The sequence below is a fragment of the Culex pipiens genome, chromosome 3 (genome assembly GCF_016801865.2).
Source record: "Culex pipiens pallens isolate TS chromosome 3, TS_CPP_V2, whole genome shotgun sequence".
Classification (NCBI taxonomy): Eukaryota; Metazoa; Arthropoda; class Insecta; order Diptera; family Culicidae; genus Culex; species Culex pipiens.
The window spans coordinates 108,735,470-108,758,203 of NC_068939.1; the positions used below are offsets into that span (position 1 = coordinate 108,735,470).

Sequence of the window (22,734 nt, forward strand, 5' to 3'; positions counted from 1 at the left end):
AATCGCTTGTAAGTTCGGTCAAATCTCGGTTTTTGTTCCTTTTTTTGATTGATATTTGACTCACAGAACTATTTTAGTTTTATGTTTTCTCATGTTCTGATTATCTTTAGAATATAAAACTACTGTAAGAAAGCATACCCCGACCTTTAAGATATATGCTTGAAACTTCGTGTAATTAGTAGCCTTGCTTCTGAATTCTGAAAATATTTGAAAATTGGCGCCGTAATCTGGGGTGAATCGGGACTACAGTCTGAATTGGGACAGCAGTTTTTAGAGCACTAAATGCTTTTAAATTTGGACGCCCTATTTGCGTGTATTAGCTGCAATATAAATCGCTTGTAAGTTCGGTCAAATCTCGGTTTTTGTTCCTTTTTGATTGATATTTGACTCACAGAACTATTTGAGTTTTATGTTTTCTCATGTTCGGATTATCTTTAGAATATAAAACTACTGTAAGAAAGCATACCCTGACCTTTAAGACATATGCTTGAAACTTCGTGTAATTAGCAGCCTTGCTTCTGAATTCTAAGAAATTTTGAAAATTGGCACCGTAATCTGGGGTGAATCGGGACTACAGTCTGAATAGGGACAGCAGTTTTTAGAGCACTTAATGCTTTTAAATTTGGAAATGGATGTACACATTTTGTTGGCCTGAGTGTGTTCTAACCGAAACCAACAAGAAAAATCAAAATATTGTGCTCCAACATGGTTTAAACTGCTGTCCCAATTCGCCCCATGTGTCCCGATTGACCCCAGTTTACGGCACTTTTTTTTCTCCCACGGTGCACTTTTTCAAGTACTTTAGGTTAAAAAAACGGCAGGTTGAAGATAGGCTGTTTCCCGACATTTTGAGAGCTGAATCGACATATTTCGTTGGGTGTTTCCAAGTTGAGTTCAGTCCAAAGGGAATGATTTTCTTGACAAAATATAAAACTTTTCATTGCAAGCGGATCGTAAAGATACATCAAAGTATTACCGGAATACAAATTTGAGCATTTAAAAATGTTTAACTTGGAAAATTTTACCAAAAAACTACTAAAAGCCCATAAGATCATACAATCGATTAAATCAAGATAAAGAAAAGAGTATTTCCTCAAAATAAAATATTTCGTAAAATTAATAGCAATTTTCTGCAAAATATTTTTTTTAGTTTGGGTGCTCTCCCAATCGAATTAACGTTTAGGTTCGAGTAGTAATCATGACATTCATGAATCATGAATAAAAACACATAAAAAAACGCACCATTCTATGAAATAGCCTTTTCATCAAAATTTTAAAAAGGGTACAAGAGCCGTTAAAAAGGGCCACTCATTTTTCCTAAAAAAGAACGATTTTGCCCTCCTCTATCCCCCATCAGAACACCCACAAACTCGAAACACCCTTGAGTATGGAGAGGAGATCTCTCGCCAAATCAGCAGATAGATTTTCCTAGTTTGATTTTGCTGATATCTGCAAAAAAAATGCTGTGCAACATCATAAGCAGCAACTTGTTTCATGTCAGACAGCAGAAAATCTATCGAATGCTTTACTGTTATAGCGAAATTCTCTACTAATCTGGTAGAAATTCTACGCGAAGATGGAGCTCACTTCCACGTTAAAATTTCATATTTTTTTGTCATTTAGAAAATAATTAGAAATATAGCGGAATTATAAGGCACACCTCGTCTCTTTTGTATTCAAAGTGATGTAACGTTTTTTGAACCATAGTCTCTTCCCCCACTCCTCAAAGTTTTCCCCAAAAATCAGGGGACAATTTTTTTTCTGGAAATAGAAATTATCACAGATTTGCTTACTGGGCTGATCGAAAAACGACGAGGAGAACATTGATGCATTATATTTTCTTGACAAAAAACTTAACTAAAAGTAACTCAAACATATTCCCAGAGCTGCTTACTCCTTTGAATATGACATGAAATTTCATGAAATCTTAAATATGAAAAAAAAAACTGGGGCCGTAGATCGAGAAAAAAGGAAACTATTAATTTTTTGTACTGCATGCTTCAGAATGCTGAAAATTAGGCATGAATTTAAAATTTCTTTTTTGATAAATAAATGTTCGGCCCCCCTTGACACTCAGCAAGGGGTTTCCAGCATCAAGGATTACTGACCAGTCTAAATGGAATTACCAGGATTACTGACAATATGCCACGGATTACTTTGATTTCCCAGAATTACTTGGGACTACCAGAAAAAACGCAGAAATGCTAAAATTTATAAAAATAACTTGGAATTACTGCCTAGCTTCCAGAATATCGAGAAAAGTCTTTGGAATTTGATCGACTGACAGCTGTCAAATGCACAAAACCACGTGCTTAGCAATAGTGCGTCCATCCCGGGAAATCCCGACACAAAATTCAAGAGATTTTTTCAAATCCCAAGATTTCCCGAATCCCGAGAATTTCTAAATTTTGTACGGAGAATTCCCGGAATTAAACAAAAATCTAATTTTGGCCTGGAAATTACATAAGCATTACAATTTATAAGTTTAAACTTTTTTTAAATTTTACATAAATTGGTACCATTTTATTTGTTACCATTTTTGTTTTTTTAGACATCTGAAACCAATTTTTCAAGCTGTTTTAGTCATGTCATATAGAAAAAAATTAAAAATAAATATTTATGAGATACTTATTTAATTTGAATTAGAAATGTGGTGTATATAAAATTCAGTGCACAACAAAGAACAAAAAAAATCTTGAAGGCTATCTAGAAACTGCTATTCTTGTTTAGATTGATATTAATAGTATTGAGCTAATAGTATGATTTTAAAGCATGAAAAACATAACTGATATAAAGAAAACATTGATTTTCGAACGTTTTCAAAAAATCCCGGGAATAAAAAATACATTTTTTTCCGTTTTCCGGGAAACTCAAAACCCGGGAAAATTGGACGCCCTACTTGGAAATCATCGAATAATGGGGTAAATATCAACATCAGTTTGACAACTGATTTTGACGTTTGAGTGCTTTTTCATCCGAATGCATTTGAATTAGAGAGCATCCAAATTCATCCAGCATCCATTTCGAATCCGCTCTGTTCTTTTTACAACCATAAAAGGCATCAAGCAAAAGTAAAATGCATTCTGCCGATTTCCCTTTAAAGAATTACTAGTAGTTACTTGAATTGATGAGAAATACAGGAATGACTGAGTAACTATGGAATTACACGAATTACTACGGAATTACTAGGTAATTATAGAATTACAGGAATTACTGCAGAATTGCGGAGCTATACTGGAATCACTGAATTACTTACTCAAAATCCGAATGATCCCATACTAGCTGGGTTGGTTTCTTACATGAAAATTAATAGGCGATAAATAGAATCGTAAAAGGTTTATCAAAATTATCTTTTTAACCGTTATTTTTTATTATTTTATTCTTTTCTGAAGTATGTTTTCACAAAAAAGAATCATGGAATTACCAGAATTACTGGGATTATTAGGAATTACCAGGATTTTTTTGGAATTACTAAGTAAATCCGGAATTACAGAATTACTTGCTCAAGTTCCAAGTTATTTCGGATTAGTGACCAGTCTGACACGATGCTGGAAACCCCTTGACACTCAGTTTTCTAATTTTCCTGGGCACCCTAATAAGTAACCTGTTCACAAAGCATCAAAACCCCTACATCGCGTTTCCAAGTACCTCTCCGTATCAACAACGACAAGCTTTCCGCTGAATACTCGAGCGAGCTTTTCCTCACCTTCCAATTCAAAGCGCAGCTCAGCGCTATCTGTGTTCAAACTAGCTCACTTTGTTTGGCTGAGCGTGCGAGCTTAAAAAAACAACCCCCCTTTTCGTCCCCTCCCACAGATGCATGCCGCAGATCAGATTACTTACCGCTTTGCGCTTGTCCGCTTCCGACACTGCCGAGTTGGACCGGTGCCTGAACAGGTCCATCACTTTTGTCATTGGAGACTTGCCGGCGTCGGCTCGCCGCACCGCCGTCACCGTGTGGTAGTACTAAAATTAAAATTTGCACCGTTAGATGAAGCGCTCGTATTCGGGAAGATGTCACGAGTGGCAAATTCCACGGGAAAGACCGCGTCGTCGTCGTTTTCGTACCTGTGCATCGCTGCCTGCATGTGGATGGGCGGATCCGTCACGCACCTTCGCGGTTGCAGTGCTGGCCGGTTGCGTCGCCGTTGCCGTTTGGTGACTGTGACGACCGCCCACATGCAGGGCCGCCTTCATGCTGTTCATAATGCCACCGGAACCTCCACCGATGGTCCCACTGCCACTGGTGCTGTCCTTGTCCGAGCCGGATTTACTCGAATCATCTTTTTTCTTCTTCGAGTCCGACCCTTTGCGGGTGCGGAACACGTCAAAAATCGTCGGCCTTCGATTTGGACTGGCAATACCTACAAATAAAAAAAAAACACTTAATTAAGTCGACACCCCAAAACCCAACACTCTCACTCACCATGCACGGTGGATTGGTTCAGCACGGGACCTTCATCCCCACTCCGTCGTCGTTCCAACGATCCGGACCGACCACCGCTGACCCGTTCCGTGCTGCGAGATATGTTCTCGTGCTTGCGATTCAACTTCTCCAACTTGGCCGCCTCGCGCTCCAGCCGCCTGGCCGTTTCCCGCTCCATTTTCTTCTGCTCCTTTTCCTGCTTTTTGGCATCGCGCTCGCTTTTCTTCTGGCGCTTGGAGGAGCGCGTCGAGTCCGTTGAAGACGACGAGGACGCGGCCGGCGCCGTTGATGGCCGCTGGAAGGTACTGCTGCCACCATCGCCGGAGTCCTGCGCGGGGGAAAAAGAAGGGGAATTTATAAGAGAATTTGTCACATTGGATATCATTTATCGGTCAATTTGGTTATTTCTCTATGCCGCTGAAATTATTACATAAGTTTCCTGTTTGTGATCAATTAGTTATTTTTAGCTGACTACAAAAATAAGATTATTATTCTATGTTTGTTGAATTTATTGAGAATAAATATAGTTTTTGTAATGTAGTTTTTTATTTATTTTGTTACACCCAAATCAAACCATCTAAAATTGTCAAAAAAAACATTTTTAACCAAAAAACAAAAATAAAGTTAATGGCACAAGAAAATGTCGGAGATCATAGCTAATGACAAAAAAACTTTTTTTTCGAAATTTTGTTAATGAATAACTCATTTTAATCACAAAGATACAAAGGCGTCAAAACTACCCTCAACAATTTTGCCTGGGTTTAATATGGAAACAAGAGGGTGGGGGGGGGGGGGGAGGTTAATATGATTCCATTTGGGTGCAATATGGTTGTATGAAAAAAAAAAAAATGTCCAAATCTAATGTGCACAGTAACTTTTCAATTCCTTTTGGGGTCCTAAACAATTGGGTACTAAAGCCCTACGTCAATTTTTATGTACAACGGTAAAAAACACGATTAAAAACCATTTCTGATCACTTTTTTCTCATTTTAATGCAAATTTTTTTTCGATGAATCAACTATGGTCCCCTTGGAACGAGCTGTCAAGTAGGAGCTTTTCTGTCAAGAAGGACCGCGAGGTTAATTTTTCAAAATTGATTTAAAATCCATTTTAAACTCTTTGTGGTCGTTCAAAGGGTCATTGTACTCAGAAAAATACGCTTTATCGCTGTAATCAATAATATCAGCAATCTTTGCTTCATTTTAGGACCCAATTCCTTAAAGTTTTGGGAACGATTGGTTTAGTCCTCACTTTGCGCAAAACCATTCAATTTTCTATGGGAATTTGCATGGGAAAAACTTTTTTTTCGGATTTTGATATTTATAAAATTCTCGTTTCATGCTGTACTAAAACCGGATTCATATTCGAATACTATGAAAGATGCTCTACAACTTTCCCGAAGAGAGTATGGTGCTAACTTACTCCTATAAAACGATACAGCGTGTTCCAAAATCGTCTAAAACGTGTTTTTTGCTCGAAAATCACGTTTTAGACGAGTTTTGAGGACGCTGTATCTTCTTTCAGGAGCAAGTTTGCACCTCTTGGAACGAATGGCTAGCACGAGGCGCTCGCGGCTAGAGCGTGAACGCGAGAAAAAGGCGAGCGCGAGCGAGGAGAGGAAAGGACTACAAGTTCTCTCCGTCGCTCGCGAGTGAGAAAAGCTTTCCTTCTTCTCACTCGAATCCCAACACTATTAAATAACATTGGAAAGAAAACAAATTTGGGTTGTAAGTTTTACTTGTTTTAAGTGACTTTACCAATGTTTTTAAAAATGTATTTTTTTTTAGGGGTCAACTTTGGCTGTGTTTTGCCTTCCTCACATTACTGAGGAAAGGCTATAAAATCACTCGGAAAATGAACTTCTTAATTTGACAACCTAGACCCACCTTCACGTATACATATCGACTCAGAATCATGTTCTGAGCAAATGTCTGTGTGGATGTGTATAGGTGGGTGGACAAAAAATTGTCACTCGATTATCTCCGGACTGGATGAACGGATTTTGACCGTATTAGTCTCATTCGATCCGTCTTGGGGTCCCATAGGTCTCTATTTAAAATCAGCAAGTTTAGCAAAGTACTTCAAAAGTTATGCTAAAAAAACGATTTTGGCGTATGTCCGGAAGATTGTAAAAAAGGTGGTTTTTGCAAGAAAACCTATCATGTTATACATTTTCAGAAAATTATTGAAAAGATCTTTCCAATGAGCCAAAAACATTGAAGATCTGACAACCCTATCAAAAGTTATTAGCACTTAAGTGTTATTTTATACACTTTTTGGAGGCCGGATCTCAGATATTTCAATAAAAATGATGTCCGGATCCATCAGGCGACCTGTCGTTAGTTAGATAATCGAAAGACCTTCCAAATGAATCTAAAACATTGAGGATCTGACAACCCTATCAAAAGTTATTAGCACCTAAGTGTTATTTATACACTTTTTGGAGGCCGGATCTCAGATATTTCAATGAAAATGATTTCCTGGTCCATCATGCGACCTGTCGTTAGTTAGATAATTGAAAGACCTTTCAAATGAGCCTAAAACATCGAGGATCTGACAACTCTATCAAAAGATTAGCACTTAAGTGTTATTTATACACTTTTTGGAGGCCGGATTTCAGATATTGTGATAGAAATATTGTCTGAATCTTCCATGTGAACTATCGTTGGAAAGGTTTTTTATCAGACCTTGCTGATGAGCCAGAAATATTGATGGTCTGCGAACCCTATCAAAAGAAATGAGTGATAAAGTTGATTCGTTAGACATGTTAAGAGGGAATGATTCTATTTTTACTGAATGTATTGACTTTATGAATATGAGGAAGGCAACAACCACCTAAAGGTGGATTAAGTAACGTTTTTTACTATCATTTCCTATATTTTAAGTGAAAGTAAGTATGCAGTAATTTTTGTAGTGTCCCAGACTATGACTCTATGTATTACTTTTTAATTGATACTGGTGCCATTCTAGAGCAGAAAATGTGAAAAACATAAAGTTTGAAAACGAATTTAAACTCAAATTTGGAGTCGAAAGTTAGTTCATAATGTTTTGGGTAGAGAGCACCGTTTTCAAGATTAAGTCACACACTTTGAAGGTTGGACCCCACATTGCTGAGATATCGCCACAAAAAAGGGGTCGTGCATAAACCACGTGGCCTTTTTTTGGAGAATTTTTGACCCCCCCTCCCCCCTCATGGTTTTTCGTGGTTTTACGCCAACCCCCCCCCCCCCCCCCTATATGGCCACGTGGCTTTTTCCTCCCAGGTGAAAAATCTTAAAAAAAAAAAACAAAATAAGTATAGATTTCAAAAATGTTTATCCACAAACGATGTACCGTCAGTGGTGGTGACTTTTGGTCAAAAAACGATATTACTGTTGTTATTTTAACACAATAAAAACATTTCAAATTATATCGAAATAAATAATGTTGGGGAATGCTCCTGAATTTACCAACATTTTCCCAGAATATGGCGAGTATAATCACACCGTTTATAAATGCCAATCGTTTTAAAATTTTCTTTTTAACACTGGAACGCCCAACGCATGTCCAACTTACACGGACGCCATATAGTGGAACGGTAACTTCAACTCGCTGGTTCTCGGGCATTACTCAACCAATCGGGACAATTCTTGTTTCCAGTGATTTGTAAGAATGTCCAGATGATCCTAAAATTTTGCAGAACTTGATTTGAACAAATCTGTAATTTCTGCGACCGAAAACAGCGTTCCACCTTTTTTAAAAAAAACTGCCTCCGCGGAATTTTTGGCGAATTTTTTTTTACACGCGAAAAAAAAAGTTGGAACGATGTTTTTGTTCGCAAAAATTACAGATTTGACCAAATTAAGTTCTGCAAAGTTCTAGAATCATCTAGACATCCTAACTAATCACTGGAAAGAAGAATCATCTTGATTGGTTGAGTTATGACCGAGAACCATTGAGTTGAAGTTACCGTTCCAACTTTTTCGGAGCCTTGGGCGTTGGAATGTTAATTAAGCATGATTGATTCCAATGATTCAGTGTGTCCAAAAAAGTCGAGCTGTTTAATTTTTTTCTCCATACAAGAATCAGAGACATTCAATATTCCGACCTTTTGAAATGTTAGTCTTAATTTTTTTTTTGAATATATTGATTTCGAAAAGATCGGAAAATTTCACGAAAGTTTTATTTATAAACATTGAAAATCGCACCATTAGTTGCTGAGATATCGACATAAGGAAATTATGGGTTGTTTGGGTAGTAAACATCCATTTTTCTGTTTTAAAATCTTTACATGGCAATATCTCAGCAACAAAGCAACAAAGAATTTTCTCAGCATTTCAAAAATATTTTTTTTCAGAATTGGGCAAACATGGGCACTAAATTTTTTAAATTAATAACTGCAACTATTTTTAAAAAAAGTTACCTAAAAATAGCTATTACTATGAAAATTTCACTAATGTACTTTTAGATTGCAAATTCGATTTTACATCGAAAAATAAAATGGAAATTAAGTTGCGGTCAATATTTCGATTTTTTTTTTAATCAGTATTGATTCAAAAATTCATAACTCAAACAACGATTTTTTGCCCGTTCTGGAAATTTCTGAAAAGTTGGCAAAATTAAAAATAGTGTTTTTTTTTTTGCAAATCATGTTTTAGTGACAAAAAGTGAAATTAAAAATCAGCAAAGTAAATTACCATTTATCATTTTTTTCAGTGTAGTCCTTATCCATACCTACAACTTTGCCGAAGACACGAAATCGACCAAAAATTTCTTCAAAAGATACAGATTTTTTAATTTTCATTGATGCCAAATTTGTATGGAAAACTATATGGACAAACTAATGATGCAAAATGGCTTGGGCACCAAAAAAGGTTTCAGACGGATTAAAAAAATCAAAAATTAAAATTTAAGAATAAAGACCGATTTTGTAAAGAATTGCTCGAAAATCGATTTCGTGTCTTTGGAAAAGTTGTAGACAACGCGCTAAAAATCATTCTTTTAGTCATGGACATCCAAATTGTTTAAGTCTTACTCTTACTTTGAATTGATTTTGCTATCGGCTACGTGTTTTGATAAATTAAAAAAAGATTGAGCTAAAATTTGGAATTTATTTTACATTTTTTTTTCAGTTGTTTAAATAGGCAATTATCTACGATTTAAGATTTTTGATTCAACTTTTGGTTGCTGAGACCTCAAAAAAAAAATACAAAAAAAAATAAGTTAATTTTTTCAATCTTTTCAATATCTTTGAAATTGTTAACACTGGGACGCCCAACGCATGTCCAATATACATGGATGCCAAAGCCTCCCTAAAACGTTGGAACGGTAACTTCAACTCACAGGTTTTCGGGCTTGTCTCCGCGGATTTTCGGGCGATTTTTTTTACAAGAGCAAACAAAAGTTGGAACGACGTTTTTGATCGCATAAATTACAGATTTGATCAAATCGAGTTCAGCAAAGTTTAAGGATCATCTAGTAATCCTTATAATTCACTCAAAAAAAATGTCCCGGTTGGTTGAGTTATGCCCGAGAACCAGCGAGTTGAAAATACCGTTCCATCTTTTTTAAGGAGTTTTATTTATGTTGATCTTTAACGGCATTGTATTGAAATTTATTTCACAAATTGATATCGGCATTTAAAAATTAAGTGTCTCTTTAAAACTTAAATTATTTTAATGTGTCTATATATTTGAGTGGTTTTATCTCAAATATGAAGTTGAGGGTATTGTATATTTTCTCAGCTTAAAGAAAAACTAATATTTTCAGGAAAGGGCACCTTTGGCCCCTATTTGTTTAATCTTTAAATTAATTGAGAAACAAAAACAATGTTTGCTTGAAGCTCGTTTTTTTTCTCTAAAAATCTAAAATGTTTGCCCATGTTTCTCTTTGGCTCAAGAGATGGTCCCTATAAACATAAAAAAAAAACTTAAAAAAAATACCTACAACTTTGACGATGGATAGTAAACGTGTATTTTATGAAATGTTATGTAATATAACAATCCGAATTGTGTAACCCATGAAATTAGGAATACCTTTTAGACCAAAATATTCATTAAATTTTTTGGTGGATCTTAAAGTTTGTATCGTTAGACGTTTCACTTGCAAATGAGGTAGTGAAACTGAAATTTTGCGCGATGATCCTGAAATTGGGGATTTTAGTTTCTTTGTACTTAAAAAAATATTGCATGAGAGAGGAGATACAAGATATCTTGAGTTTGTTTTAAGTGTCAAAAGGAAATCTTTCGATTAAGATTCTTCGATCACTTATAGGACCAGCTACGGTATTTAGCTAAGATCTGAGATTTTGAAAATATTTTTTTTTCGCAGAGAATCATTTCTAGACACTTCATTTACAATACATATTTAGTTTTTTGCCTTGTTACGAAAATCTTATAAAATTGTCAGCAATATTTATTTTTTAAGTTGTTTCAAAATAGAACTATCGAACACTACATCTATTTTCAATGCAAATTTGCAAGCACATTTTTAGCTACTTGATAGCATCAACAAAAAAATGAAATTGTGTTTGCATTTTGTTACGCATTTTTTAGGGTATATTAACTTTGGATACTGTCACTTTATTTTTTAACAGCTTTTAAACTTTTGCAAGACGTATTTACATGAGTATTAAAAAGTGTACATTCAATAACAGGCTCAAAGTTTTGATCTGCCGAAATATATAATTCAATATCGAATTGGAAAATATTATGACATTGAAATATAAGTAATAATTTTAAACACAATAATTGTATGGTTTTGAAGTGTAACAAAAAATGTATGCATATAAGTAAATTCAAAGCGCGTATTTTTTTGTTCTTTTTAAGAAAAGATTTTTTTTTAAAAGGCCACGTGGTCAGCCGTCGACCCCCCCCCCCTCCCCCCCATGGCTTTTCATGGTTTTTTTTGGTTGGATTTCGGACCCCCTCCCCCCCCCCCCCCCTAAGGAGACCACGTGGTTTATGCACGACCCCAAAAGGCTGATACCGCCCCCCCCCACCCCTCAAAGTTGGCCCGAAATATCGGGCGGCAAAATTTTTTTCCAAAAAACTGCAAAATTTCAATGAAAATTTAAGTGCAATCAGTTCGTTTTCGTTTTCGTTTTACGGAGCAAGGTGGGGGACGCGGCCTCAAGTCAGTCCAAGTCCGGTTTCTTGTGGAAAAAAGGGTAGTGGCCGAACTAGTATTGCATACAAAATGAACACCACCGGAAGATATAGGGGATCGGGTGGGGGAAGGTGAAAGAAAATTAGTGTAGGTGTGAGTAGTAAGAACTTGGATGACTTGAGCAGTTACGTTAATCTAACTTTAAAACTGAATAAAGGAAATCTGAAATTATGATTCAATCAAAAACTAATTTGAGATTTATACAAAGGGAACCTATGATGTATTTCAAATTTAAAGGAAATCAAATAAATTTACTGGAAAATTAAATATGAAAACTAACTTATCAAGGGAACATAAATCTTGAGGCCTTTTTTTCTGGGAAAACTAACTAACTTGAATCAACCTCAACTAAACTGTCTGAAATCCCCGAAATTTTAAACACATAGCCAAAAATTTCTTTACCTAGCTTTTAAACCTGTCCGGCTGCTTCCAAAAACAATAAACATTAATGAAACGTTCATATTTTACAAGTTGAACACTCGTTGTAAAGACGACTATTTCGTGCCTTCCATTTCATTAGGGCACACAAGCTTTTCAAACAAGAGTGTATCCCTATCATACTTTATGTAAACTGCCATTTGAGTGAAAGAGACACAATCCTGTTCACACCTGTGTGTCCTTTTGAAATGTTAGGCTCTATTTGATCGTCAAAACTCCAGTAGATCCTCGATTCGCAACAATAGTCGATACAACCATAATCCGAAAACCGTTAGTTCAACAGATTAACGAATTTTGTCCGATATCATTACATTATTGATTGATCGAGATTCTATGGATTTTTTGACAATTTCGAATGGTTAGTATACCACATAAATTGAAATCAGGGATTCTGATAGCATTACTAAACTGGCTTACACATAACTGGAGTCTGGAATTATTAAACAACCTAAAAAAGTTACAAAAACAACTAACTATTCCTCCCCATTATCAAACAGATTTAAACCTGTTCCTAACAGATTTTACGAACAAGAATATTGAGATTCAAATAAAAAATTTCAATATCTTGCAATTTTACATATTATAAAAGCTGTGATTTCTATCAACACAAGTATATAAATATAAAATAAATGTGTGATATATATCAACATCGGAAACCATCTTTGCAAGTAGCCCTGAAACGACGGCAACGTGTGGCTCCATCTCCAGGGATGAAAATTTAAGTGCAATCAGTTGTAATAAAATTAAAATGCATTCCTCTGCGAATCATTTTTAGCATGTTTGGGTTGAATTTTTGTAAATTTTCGATGTTTATTATCGCACAAAGTTTTTTCTCGCTGCAATTTTTTTTTTTCGTCAAATTTTACATTTTTTGAAAACTAATGATTGCAAAACAACTGAACTAGTATAAAATGCATTTTAAAACACTTTTTCCATCCATATTATTTTTTTGCGACCCCGGCCAGAACCAAAAACTTTGAAAAATGTTTGCATCGGTCTAAAAAGAAACATGAAAAATTTGATGTCACCTTTTGTGATGGGGTCACCCAAATTGCATCAATGTTTTAAATACCAAAATCTCAGTTACTTTTTGTCTGATTTTCAATGTTAAAAAAAGGTTCAAATCATAATATTTGTAAAAGAGGGGACCTGTAGTACATGTACATGGATAAAAAAGAGTTGTAGAAATTGGCGTTTGGAAAACCGGAATATCCACGGGAACAACCTTCGCTTAAAAATTGCCATAAATTCGAATGATCTATGTTTTTGGACCTCTTGATTGATAAATCTTTGAATTATAAAAGATCACCCGTAAATCATATTTTGTTTTCATTCGATATACCTATAACAATACATCGGGTCAATACAAAAAAAGAGTTATTCATAATTTCGGAAAATACCCGAAAACTACGCCAATAAAAGACAAAAATGAGTTATTATAATTATCAGACAACGCCCGTTATCTTAGTGGGTTACATACAAGCACTCATGGGTAAAGGCCAACCCCGCAGTTGTACAACACACGCCATCCTATGTTTATCAGTTCCCACTCAGTTTGTTTTGAGCAAGTACATTGCCATCGATTGGTTCATTGAGCAAAGCGACGCGGCGAGATGCTGACAATCATGTGGTGTCCAGGTCCAGCAGTCAGTCTCGCGCTAAACCGGGTAACGCCGCACAATACTAATTTCTTCGCGAGCTGAAACTAGAACTGGAAACCTTTCTGGACCCCCCGCCAATTAACACCAATTAACGAAATGTCACTCTCGCCACCCAAACCAAGCCCCAGTCCCATTCCGTCGTCGGCCATCGAAAAAGCCGTACACATCAATAGCAATCTATGTTAATTAACAGTAATTGTTACCCAACTTACGGTCGGAGTGCCTTTCTTGGCGTTTGGCGAAGATGCCGCCGGTAGCGTCGCGGCTTTGGGGGACGCCGGCGTTGATCGCCTGGGTGAAGAAAGTTCGCTGTCCTTGCGCTTGACCCACACCTCGTCCAGCTCGAATGGAATGGTTTTGCAATGGTTGGAGCCGCTGCCATCGGCGGGGGTACTCGTTGAAGTGGTGGTGGCCGAGCTGGATTCGTCCTCGGAGGCGCACGCTCCGGCCACGGAATTAATACTGGAAGTGACGGGTCGGATTTCGACCAGGGACGAGTCGAAGAAGCGCTTGTCCAGGTGCGGGTTGGGGAAGGGAGACTCGGGCGTGAAGATACTCTTCAGGGACATCCGACTGGTTGGGGAGCTGAACTGGCTGCAGGGAAAGTGGATGGTTTGGGAGTTTTGGGCGGCCGTCATGGGTCGCAAGTTGAGCGATTCTGGTCGGAGTTGAGGCGTTTCGGTTGCCTTTGTGACCATGAAGCGGGACTTGCGGACGGTTGTCGCTGTGGGGTTGTCGTTAGTGGGTGGTGAGGCTCCTACGGGAACGGGTTCCTTTTTAAGGGTGGTTCCATTGGTTGGTGGAGTTCCGTGGTTGCTCTTGAGGGCAGCCTTTTCTTCCTCTTCATCTTCTTCCAAACATTCAGACAACCTTCGTCGCACTGCAAATGGAAGCACCAACGGGTGGGCAAACGCGGGAAAGTCAGCTCGCCGAGGACTCATCGGAGATTTTGGACAATTCTCGATCCACGAATACACATCTTCCTCGACGTCACTCACACTGCTATCACTCGACGACCCAACGGTCTTTTTCCGTATTTTCTTCGTAGGTGTAGTCACCTTCTTCACCGGAAGCCCATGATCATCACCAAAGTCACTGTCCGAGTCCGATCGGATCGTTTCCAGGTCCTGCATGGACCGCTCGAAAATGTTCTCAAAGTCTTCGTCCGTCAACGGAGTCGTGGGGATCTCCCGCGGGGCAGAATCCTTTGCCATCGTGACGACCTTGGCACCGTCCCCGATAAAATCAACCTTCTTCTTCACCTTCTTCTTGCCGTCGTCCTTACATTTCAATCGCTGCTCCAACTGCTTCTCGTTTTCCAATATCAGCAGCCTGTTTGCAGTTTCCATTTAATTAGCGTTTCTAAGCTGCTCCAGCGTGTATGCGTCCCTCAACGAGGTTGGCCCGGGATGCACACGCCTGCGATTAATGAAGGTTAATTAATTTGTACTTTGTTGTTCCTCGCGTTGAATATCACAATTAGTTCTCCACCGACGACGAGTGCTTGTGCTTTATTGTATGGAATGACCTCCGATCAGCTGCGATCGTCGAGCTCCCTCGCCTGGGATGATGAACCGACTGACTGAGGCGTCACAATCACCCGGGTGCTGGCATCGAGCGACAGCAGCTTACAACCGCAGAGATTATAAAGAAGAGGTAGACGGTCCGCGGTGGTCACGTTCTGCACACTCATTGGCTTCTGCTGCTCTGGTGGACGACCTGAATGAACACGGGCGGGAAGAAATGGTTGGGTCAATATTGGAACAAGGTGCGACGTCAAACGATCGCCGAATCACAACCTGCGAGGGAAGAGGAATTGCTTCAACGCGAATCCGGTAAATCGCTGCTTCAAACGGGTTTTTGCATTGGGTCGAGGTTATAAATAACTGACCAACTAATTGTTGTGTCATGCAGTCTTCCTTCCGAGGAAATTGCAAGCATACTGAATGATGGTTGCAAAGAATAAGCTAATGCGCTTTTAATGCAATCATATTAGAGAAGGCGTAAAAGTTACTGATTACGTAAAGGTTACTTTGGTGAACCGGGACTACAGTCTGAATATGGACAGTAGTTTTTAAAGCACTTCAAATCATTTAATCTGGGAATATATGTACATAAATTGTTGTACTGGATCTACTCTAACCGAAACCACCCGGGAAATTAAAAATAGCCATCAAAATCATGGCTAAAACCACTGTCCCATTTCGCACCATATGATTCGCCCCAGATTAGGGTTTCTGATGTTCATTTTTAAATTAACGTCAAGTTGGAGCTAGACTTTTTTTTTATTTGAAGAAAAAAAACTAATCCAAACTTAATTAAATTGGATTTTAGTACATAAATTGTTGCTCTGTATCTACTCCGAAACCAGCCGGGTAATTGAAAAAAATTCTTCAAAATCTTGGCTAATTTCGCACCATGTGTCCTGATTCGACCCAGATGAGGGTTTCTGATGTTCATTTATAAATTAACGTCAAGTTGGAGCTGGACGTTTTCCAATATTTGAAGAAAAAAAACCTAATCCAAACTAAAATCAAATTGAATTTTAATTCTAAGTGTCGCAGAACTCGAACATGATGGTACAAATAGGATAATAAAAGAAACAGGAAAACAATATTTTTTTCATGATTTGTAGTACTATACAAACCCTAGGACTGTACTAAATTCACCTTGAGCGATTAGTGTAACCTTTTTTATTCCCGACACTAGATTTCGCATACCGTCAGCTAGGGCGAATCGGGACTTCAGTTTCAAAAGGGGCAGCAATTTTTTGAGCACTTAAAATCTTGAAATTTGGAAAACGATCCACTATTTTTGTTGTTCTGTGTCTGTTCTATCCGAAACAAATAAAAAATTTAAAAATACTGTACAGTAACAAGTATAAGCTGCTATCCCAATTCGCCTCATGTGTCGCGTTTCTCTCAAGATGGTGGTACTTTGTTTTATTAAAAAAATTTAGAGCACTTAAAATCTTGAAATTTGGAAAACGATCCACTATTTTTGTTGTTCTGTGTCTGTTCTATCCGAAACATATGAAAAAAATAAAAATACTGTACAGTAACAAGTATAAGCTGCTATCCCAATTCGCCTCATGTGTCGCGTTTCTCCCAAGATGATGGTACTTTGTTTTATTAAAAATATGATTGTTTTTTCTTCCAGATTTTTATCGCTAGTCTAGGTTTATTTTTCTATATTTAGCAAATCGTCAGCTGTGTGCTATCTTGTGACATAGACCATTTTGGTCGAAAATGAGTTAATGATGACGTTTTGCTATACTTTACAAACACTACAAGATGCTTTAACCCGATTTTGGAAACTCGCTTACGTTTCCCGGATATCGCAATACACACTTGTGACATAGACCATTTTATCATCAAAATGATCGTGCACACTTGTGACACGTCCAGTGTTGCGATCCTCACGCGCTCGTGAGCGCTCATTTTTCGCTCATTCGTGAGGGCGAGCGCTGCGCGAGCTAGCTCACGTTTGCCCGCGCTCACGTTTGCTCCGATTTTTTCAGCTCGCGTTTGCCCCACGCTCGCGCTCGCGCTCATTTTCCGCTCACGGAGCGCTCACTTTGGAAGTATCGCTAATCGTTCTACGTTTTTGAGAAAGTTTTTGTTTTTCATTCCTAGTTAGATTTTTTACTTAAGGCGCAGCATGTAAGTGGAAACATCACTTAGGAACATTTTTTTTATATATTAATTGGAATAGCTTATTCTTATTAACTATGTATTTAAATAATAAATTTGAATCGCGGGGGTCAAATCATATTGGAGATCTACAGTCAGAGCTGAAAATATAGATATTTTCGAGAAGGGTATGAGCGCCTAAACAAAAGGGAATGAAAACCTTAGAAAAACTTACAAAACAATTAATTAATTCAAGAAGATGTATGCTTTAGTAAGATCGATTCAATGTTATGTGCTTGGTTGATTAAAATATAATATTAAACTGTTTTATGAACCTATACAGTTTTTTGACTACCTTTCCAGCGGGTCAGAATGAGCAACCATTAAAAAAAGTCATTCCGTTTAATAAATCGTTTAGTGCTTGGAAACGGCTGATTGTTTTTATAAAGTTAATCTTTCTCATTCTGGAAAATAGGGTGAAATTGTTGAAACAGTTCTCTTTAAAAAAAAACCTCCAAATAGCTAGCGTTTGAAATAACTCATTTGAATGAAATAATATAAATTGTCATTGTTTTGTTTTACCACATAAAGGGTGGCTCCTCTTCCCCCAAGTACATTATATTTAACACTTTCGCTACCAAACCTCTGAAAATATTCAATTACAGATTTGATTAGATTTTTTGAATATGGACATTCTCTAAAATGTTTCGAATATTAGAGATTATTAAATCTTTTATAAAGCGCCTTGAGTCAAAACTCCGGATTCTAAAAATTTAAAATAAACATAATTTGTCAATCATTTTAATCAAACAGTGCGACTCTTCACGTCAATGAATTTTTACATTAAAAATGAGTTAGCTCTTTGTTAGAGCACTCAAGAGTGAATCATCCTGCCCCTTCGCTAATTCTGAATTTAAAATAGAGCGTTTATTTCGGTTCGCCGAATAAATCCATTTCATTGCATACTTTGTTTGTTTGGCCACTTTTTTGGTTGTTTTACTGCCTGTGCTGAGATAGTTCTAGAAACTTCTATTTAAACAGGCAGATGCTTCAACAGGAAAAAAACAACTACCTACTTTCGCTCACTAGCTCACGTGAGCGCAAAACGCTCCGGTGAGCGTGAGCGAGCACGAGCTACCTGATAAAAACTCACGCTCCAGCTGGAGCGAGCACGACTTCCGTGAGCGCTCGCTCATTCGCAACCCTGGACACGTCATACATGTTGTTGGAAAATGTGGAAAAAATTTCTTGATTGCTTCAAAAAGTTTAGCTCTATCATCCATAGTTTTGAAAATATTTATCATCGGTTAAACTATTGATTTAAGTCTATTTTAGTTTGTATGGAAATTCTGTGCACACTTGTGACACGTAGTACAATTATACTTTCGAAACACACTTTTGACACGTGCTTTTCAGATTTTTGATTACATAATTTACTGTATCTTTTAACTGGTGTAACCAAATTAGTTTAAACTTGGAGCGTTTGTTAAGCGATAGTATACGAACCGATTGCTTCAAAAAGTTTGGCTCTATCATCCATAGTTTTGAAAATATTTATCATCAAACTTTAAAATTCGATTTTCTCGAAAAGTACTAAATGGTCGTTGTCACAAGATAGCACACAGCTGACGAAATATTGATGACTTCCCGGGCAGACGGTAATAACAAAATTCATGCCATTTCAATAACAAATACTGTTAAAATAATAGAAAGTACAAGCTAACCCCGACAAACTTCGTATTGTCTTTTTTTGTTTCTTGACGTTTTTAGTTTGTTTGATTATTCAGCCTCCTTTAATAAAGATTTGATTTTACGTAACTTTTCCCATACAAACTGCAGATTTTCCGGAATCGGTTACAGAGTGGCCAAAGTCGTCACTTTTTGGCGTAAGAACCTTCCTTGCTTGGACTTATACGAACCCAACGCAACAAAGAGCACCTCGATCCGACGCTCCGTATTAAACTGATTCGCGTTCGAACAAAACCGACGAAATTTTTTATATATATAAGAAGAAGATTATGGAATCTTTTTGAAAAATCCATTTTTTCAAAAGAGTTTAATAACAGTTTATGTTATCATTTAACCATATTTAACTAAATTTGTTATTGGTCTGATATTGGTTGAAAGCCAAAACAACTTTGGAATAACATATTTTGTTATGGAAGAATACCTCCAACTGTTATTGGGATGATCGGATTAGTTGTTAAAATAACAAAAAAATAATAACATAGATTTGTTCGAAGAATAACTTAAAATTTTATTAGTCTGTTATTACAATAATAACAATCCAATATCACAAAATTCATAACGACGAATAACAAATCTTGTTATAAATAACATAAAATGTTATTGGCCTAGTATTTTCAAATACCGTCAGTGGGGGTGACTATGGGTCAAAAAAACGATACACCTCTCGTTATTTCTTAATAACAAAAACAATCTAAATAACATCGAAAATCTTGCCAGTTGCCAAAATAACAGGATTTGTTCAAGTAACGAGTTTTTTTCAGCGAAGTCATCTTAAGATGTCCCCTACACAACCCTTTTAACAGAATCCAGTTTCATTGAGAATAACCTGAGAAATGGTAAAATCCGTAAAACATCACTTTGACCCAATCTCACCCCCAGACCCAACGTCACCCCCACTAATGGTATCAAAAAATGTTATTCCCAAGTTATTTCCGTCTGCTCGGGTTGCTTGATGATCAAATAAAACTGATGCCATTGAAAAACAAAACGGAATTAGAATCACAATAAAATATTGAAAAATAATTAAATGACGATCTTGGCAAATACGTTCCTACACGTTATTGGAGAAAATCTAAATCAAATTCCTTATCATGACACATCACACTTGCATTATGAACGTCAGCCTGTCTAGCCGGTGTGTGCTGCGTGGCAAATTGCATTGCAATCGCACTACAAACTGTTCCAACAATCGCCGCATTTTATCATAAAGTATTGCAAATAGTGTGAGTACAAAACACACACACACACACATTCACACATCGACACACACACGCCGACTGCTGCTGGCAAAGGACAAACTATGCAACGTGCATTCTATTATAAACACCAGCCCGTTTAGCGGCACGATACGACGGCGAAGCGTTCAACGAGATGCCGATAAGGAACATAGACAAGTTCCAGCCAACCATTCCGCAAAATGCAAAACGCTGTGACGGTTGGATGGTAATAAAAAATAGTTTTCATTGAACCCACCGCGATAATTTGTTTAACGTCGAGGCTGACGTCTAGACATTTAGCACAAATAGTTTGGCTATCGTTTGAATATCAAACAATTTATTTAAATGAATTAATTGTGGATGTTTTCCACGAGTTCAATATGTATTCATGTTTATATATTCAATATTTTTGAAAAACTTTCAGCACTATTCGTATCTGAAAAACATAAAATATCGCTGAAACCTACATTTTCTCAAGATATTTACAAAAAGTAAAACACGGAAAAAAACCATTCCCGAAATCGTGAATTGTGTTTTATAAAAAACCGTTACATGTTACATAGGTTCCAAACAAACAAATAATGCATTGAAAACCTTTTCTTAAGCTATAAAAAATGTCACAGCACATTTAAACTTAAAATTCTCCAATTTGCTTTCAGCCCAGGCCAAATAAAGGAAAAATGACTTTTCTATGTTGGTCGATCTGAAGAGCAACTTGTGAATTTTTGTATGGATTAAAAAGTAAACAGCCTTCACGGTTACTGTTTTTGAGAGTTGTAACCATTAGTTACACTGAATTTTACGCATTCTATTAACCAGTTATACTAAAAGAGTGAACTTCTTGAAAATATCCCGATTCTAAAAATGCTACAATTTTTAGGAGTTTTTGGAGCCTGCAATGAAACGAAACTATTGGCACTACGCCCCCCGGGGCATGGCCTTCCTCTAACGTGGGATTTCTGCTCCAGCGCCTCTGACGAGACAGGAGAAACCGGGACCGACGTTTTACTTCACCATCCGATAGAAGCTCAGTGGATAAGGCGGGAATCGAACCCGCGTCTCATAGCATCATCGGGATCGGCAGCCGAAGCCGCTACCCCTGCGCCACGAGACCCACAGCCTGCAATGATTCAAGGGAAAAAAATGCAGCAAATAATGATAATTGACTCTAACAGATGCCCTGATATGACATTTAACAGTATACAGCCGTTGGTCACCCTTTAGAGCCATCGACATACATATGTTTTAAGATATTAATTTATTTTTAACAGAATCACTCAAGATGATAACCCAAATGGCAAGTTTATCTAAAATTACAAATTTTATCAAAATTATAAACTTTTTCGTTTGGGCGTATCTAAGAGGGACTTCTATTGATGCTTTTGGCACAGGGTTGGATATTTTAAACTGTTCCGTTTTTAAGATATAAGGTATGAAATAAAGGTAAATTTTGTACCAAAAATACATCCATTATTATAGCCCACCAATACCCAATTTGGGCGAACTGCAAATAACTGTAATGAAAGTATCTTCAAAACATACTAAACTAACACCATGATACATAAAAAAATCAGTTTGTTAAATACATTTTAGATTGGAACCAATGTTCTGTGAAAATATGCAAATGTCGCATTTTTTTATGGATCAAACTGTATTTATTTTTTTATTTCAAAAATGTATGCACTTTTGACGAATTCGACAACTAAACTAGTAGTGAGAACTCAACATCTCTGCGGGAAGATTGTAGTTCTATAGCATTGCTACGCGAGAGCTCCTCTACAAGTTTGTTTGCATATTCACAAGTGGGATGTAAAAGGGAGTAACTAAATTAATTCCAAGTGCCATTAGCGCGCGTGCAAGAATTATTGATGGCGTCAATTTGAAAGCTCGATGTCATTGCGGACTTCAAATGCCCTCCACTGATCAAACGATTATCACAACAATGCATCTTGCACAGTAATAAAATATAATTTTGAAACTTTGAAACATTTTCAATAAAATAAATAAGACCGGCCTAAATATCATATAGTCAAATTTTAACTAGTATTTTTTTAAGATTTTTGATTGTGCATTCGTCCTACTCAGTTGGTTTAAAATAATAAATTGATCTATAAAATTGCCCTCTCGTTCGCTAGTGAGACGTCAAGCGATCGAGCGAAAATCGTCAACTGGAACAATCAGATAATTATCTGCGTTGGAGCGCTCCATACAATTAGTCACAGTCACACACGCGTGTGATTGTAAGTAATACTTTAACAACACTAAGAAATCATTTTTATTACTTCCAGCGTTGATTCAATGCATACAGTTTCATCACACTATTTGTATTGACTTTGTGAGGCCGATTTGTGATGCCTCTAATTGGTGGGTGGCAGTTGATGTGTGTTTGAGTCGACTCCAAATTAGATCATCGCGTGTCATCTGTGGATGATTCGAGTAGGTATTTTACGGTGAATTTCAGTTGA

The 22,734-nt window shown here is 37.1% G+C and overlaps 1 protein-coding gene across 1 annotated transcript in view; it reads right to left on the minus strand.

Annotated features, from left to right (window-relative positions):
- The window catches only part of LOC120421495 (uncharacterized), a 117,711-nt gene that overhangs the window by 87,416 nt on the left and 7,561 nt on the right, over nt 1–22,734 (minus strand). The window contains exons 2-5 of the mRNA XM_039584713.2: nt 13,884–15,390; nt 4,427–4,754; nt 4,069–4,364; nt 3,844–3,966 (exon numbers count right to left, since the gene is read on the minus strand). Coding sequence (XP_039440647.1) covers nt 3,844–3,966; nt 4,069–4,364; nt 4,427–4,754; nt 13,884–15,020 — 1,884 coding nt within the window. The 5' untranslated portion in view covers nt 15,021–15,390. The remainder of the gene's footprint in view (nt 1–3,843; nt 3,967–4,068; nt 4,365–4,426; nt 4,755–13,883; nt 15,391–22,734) is intronic.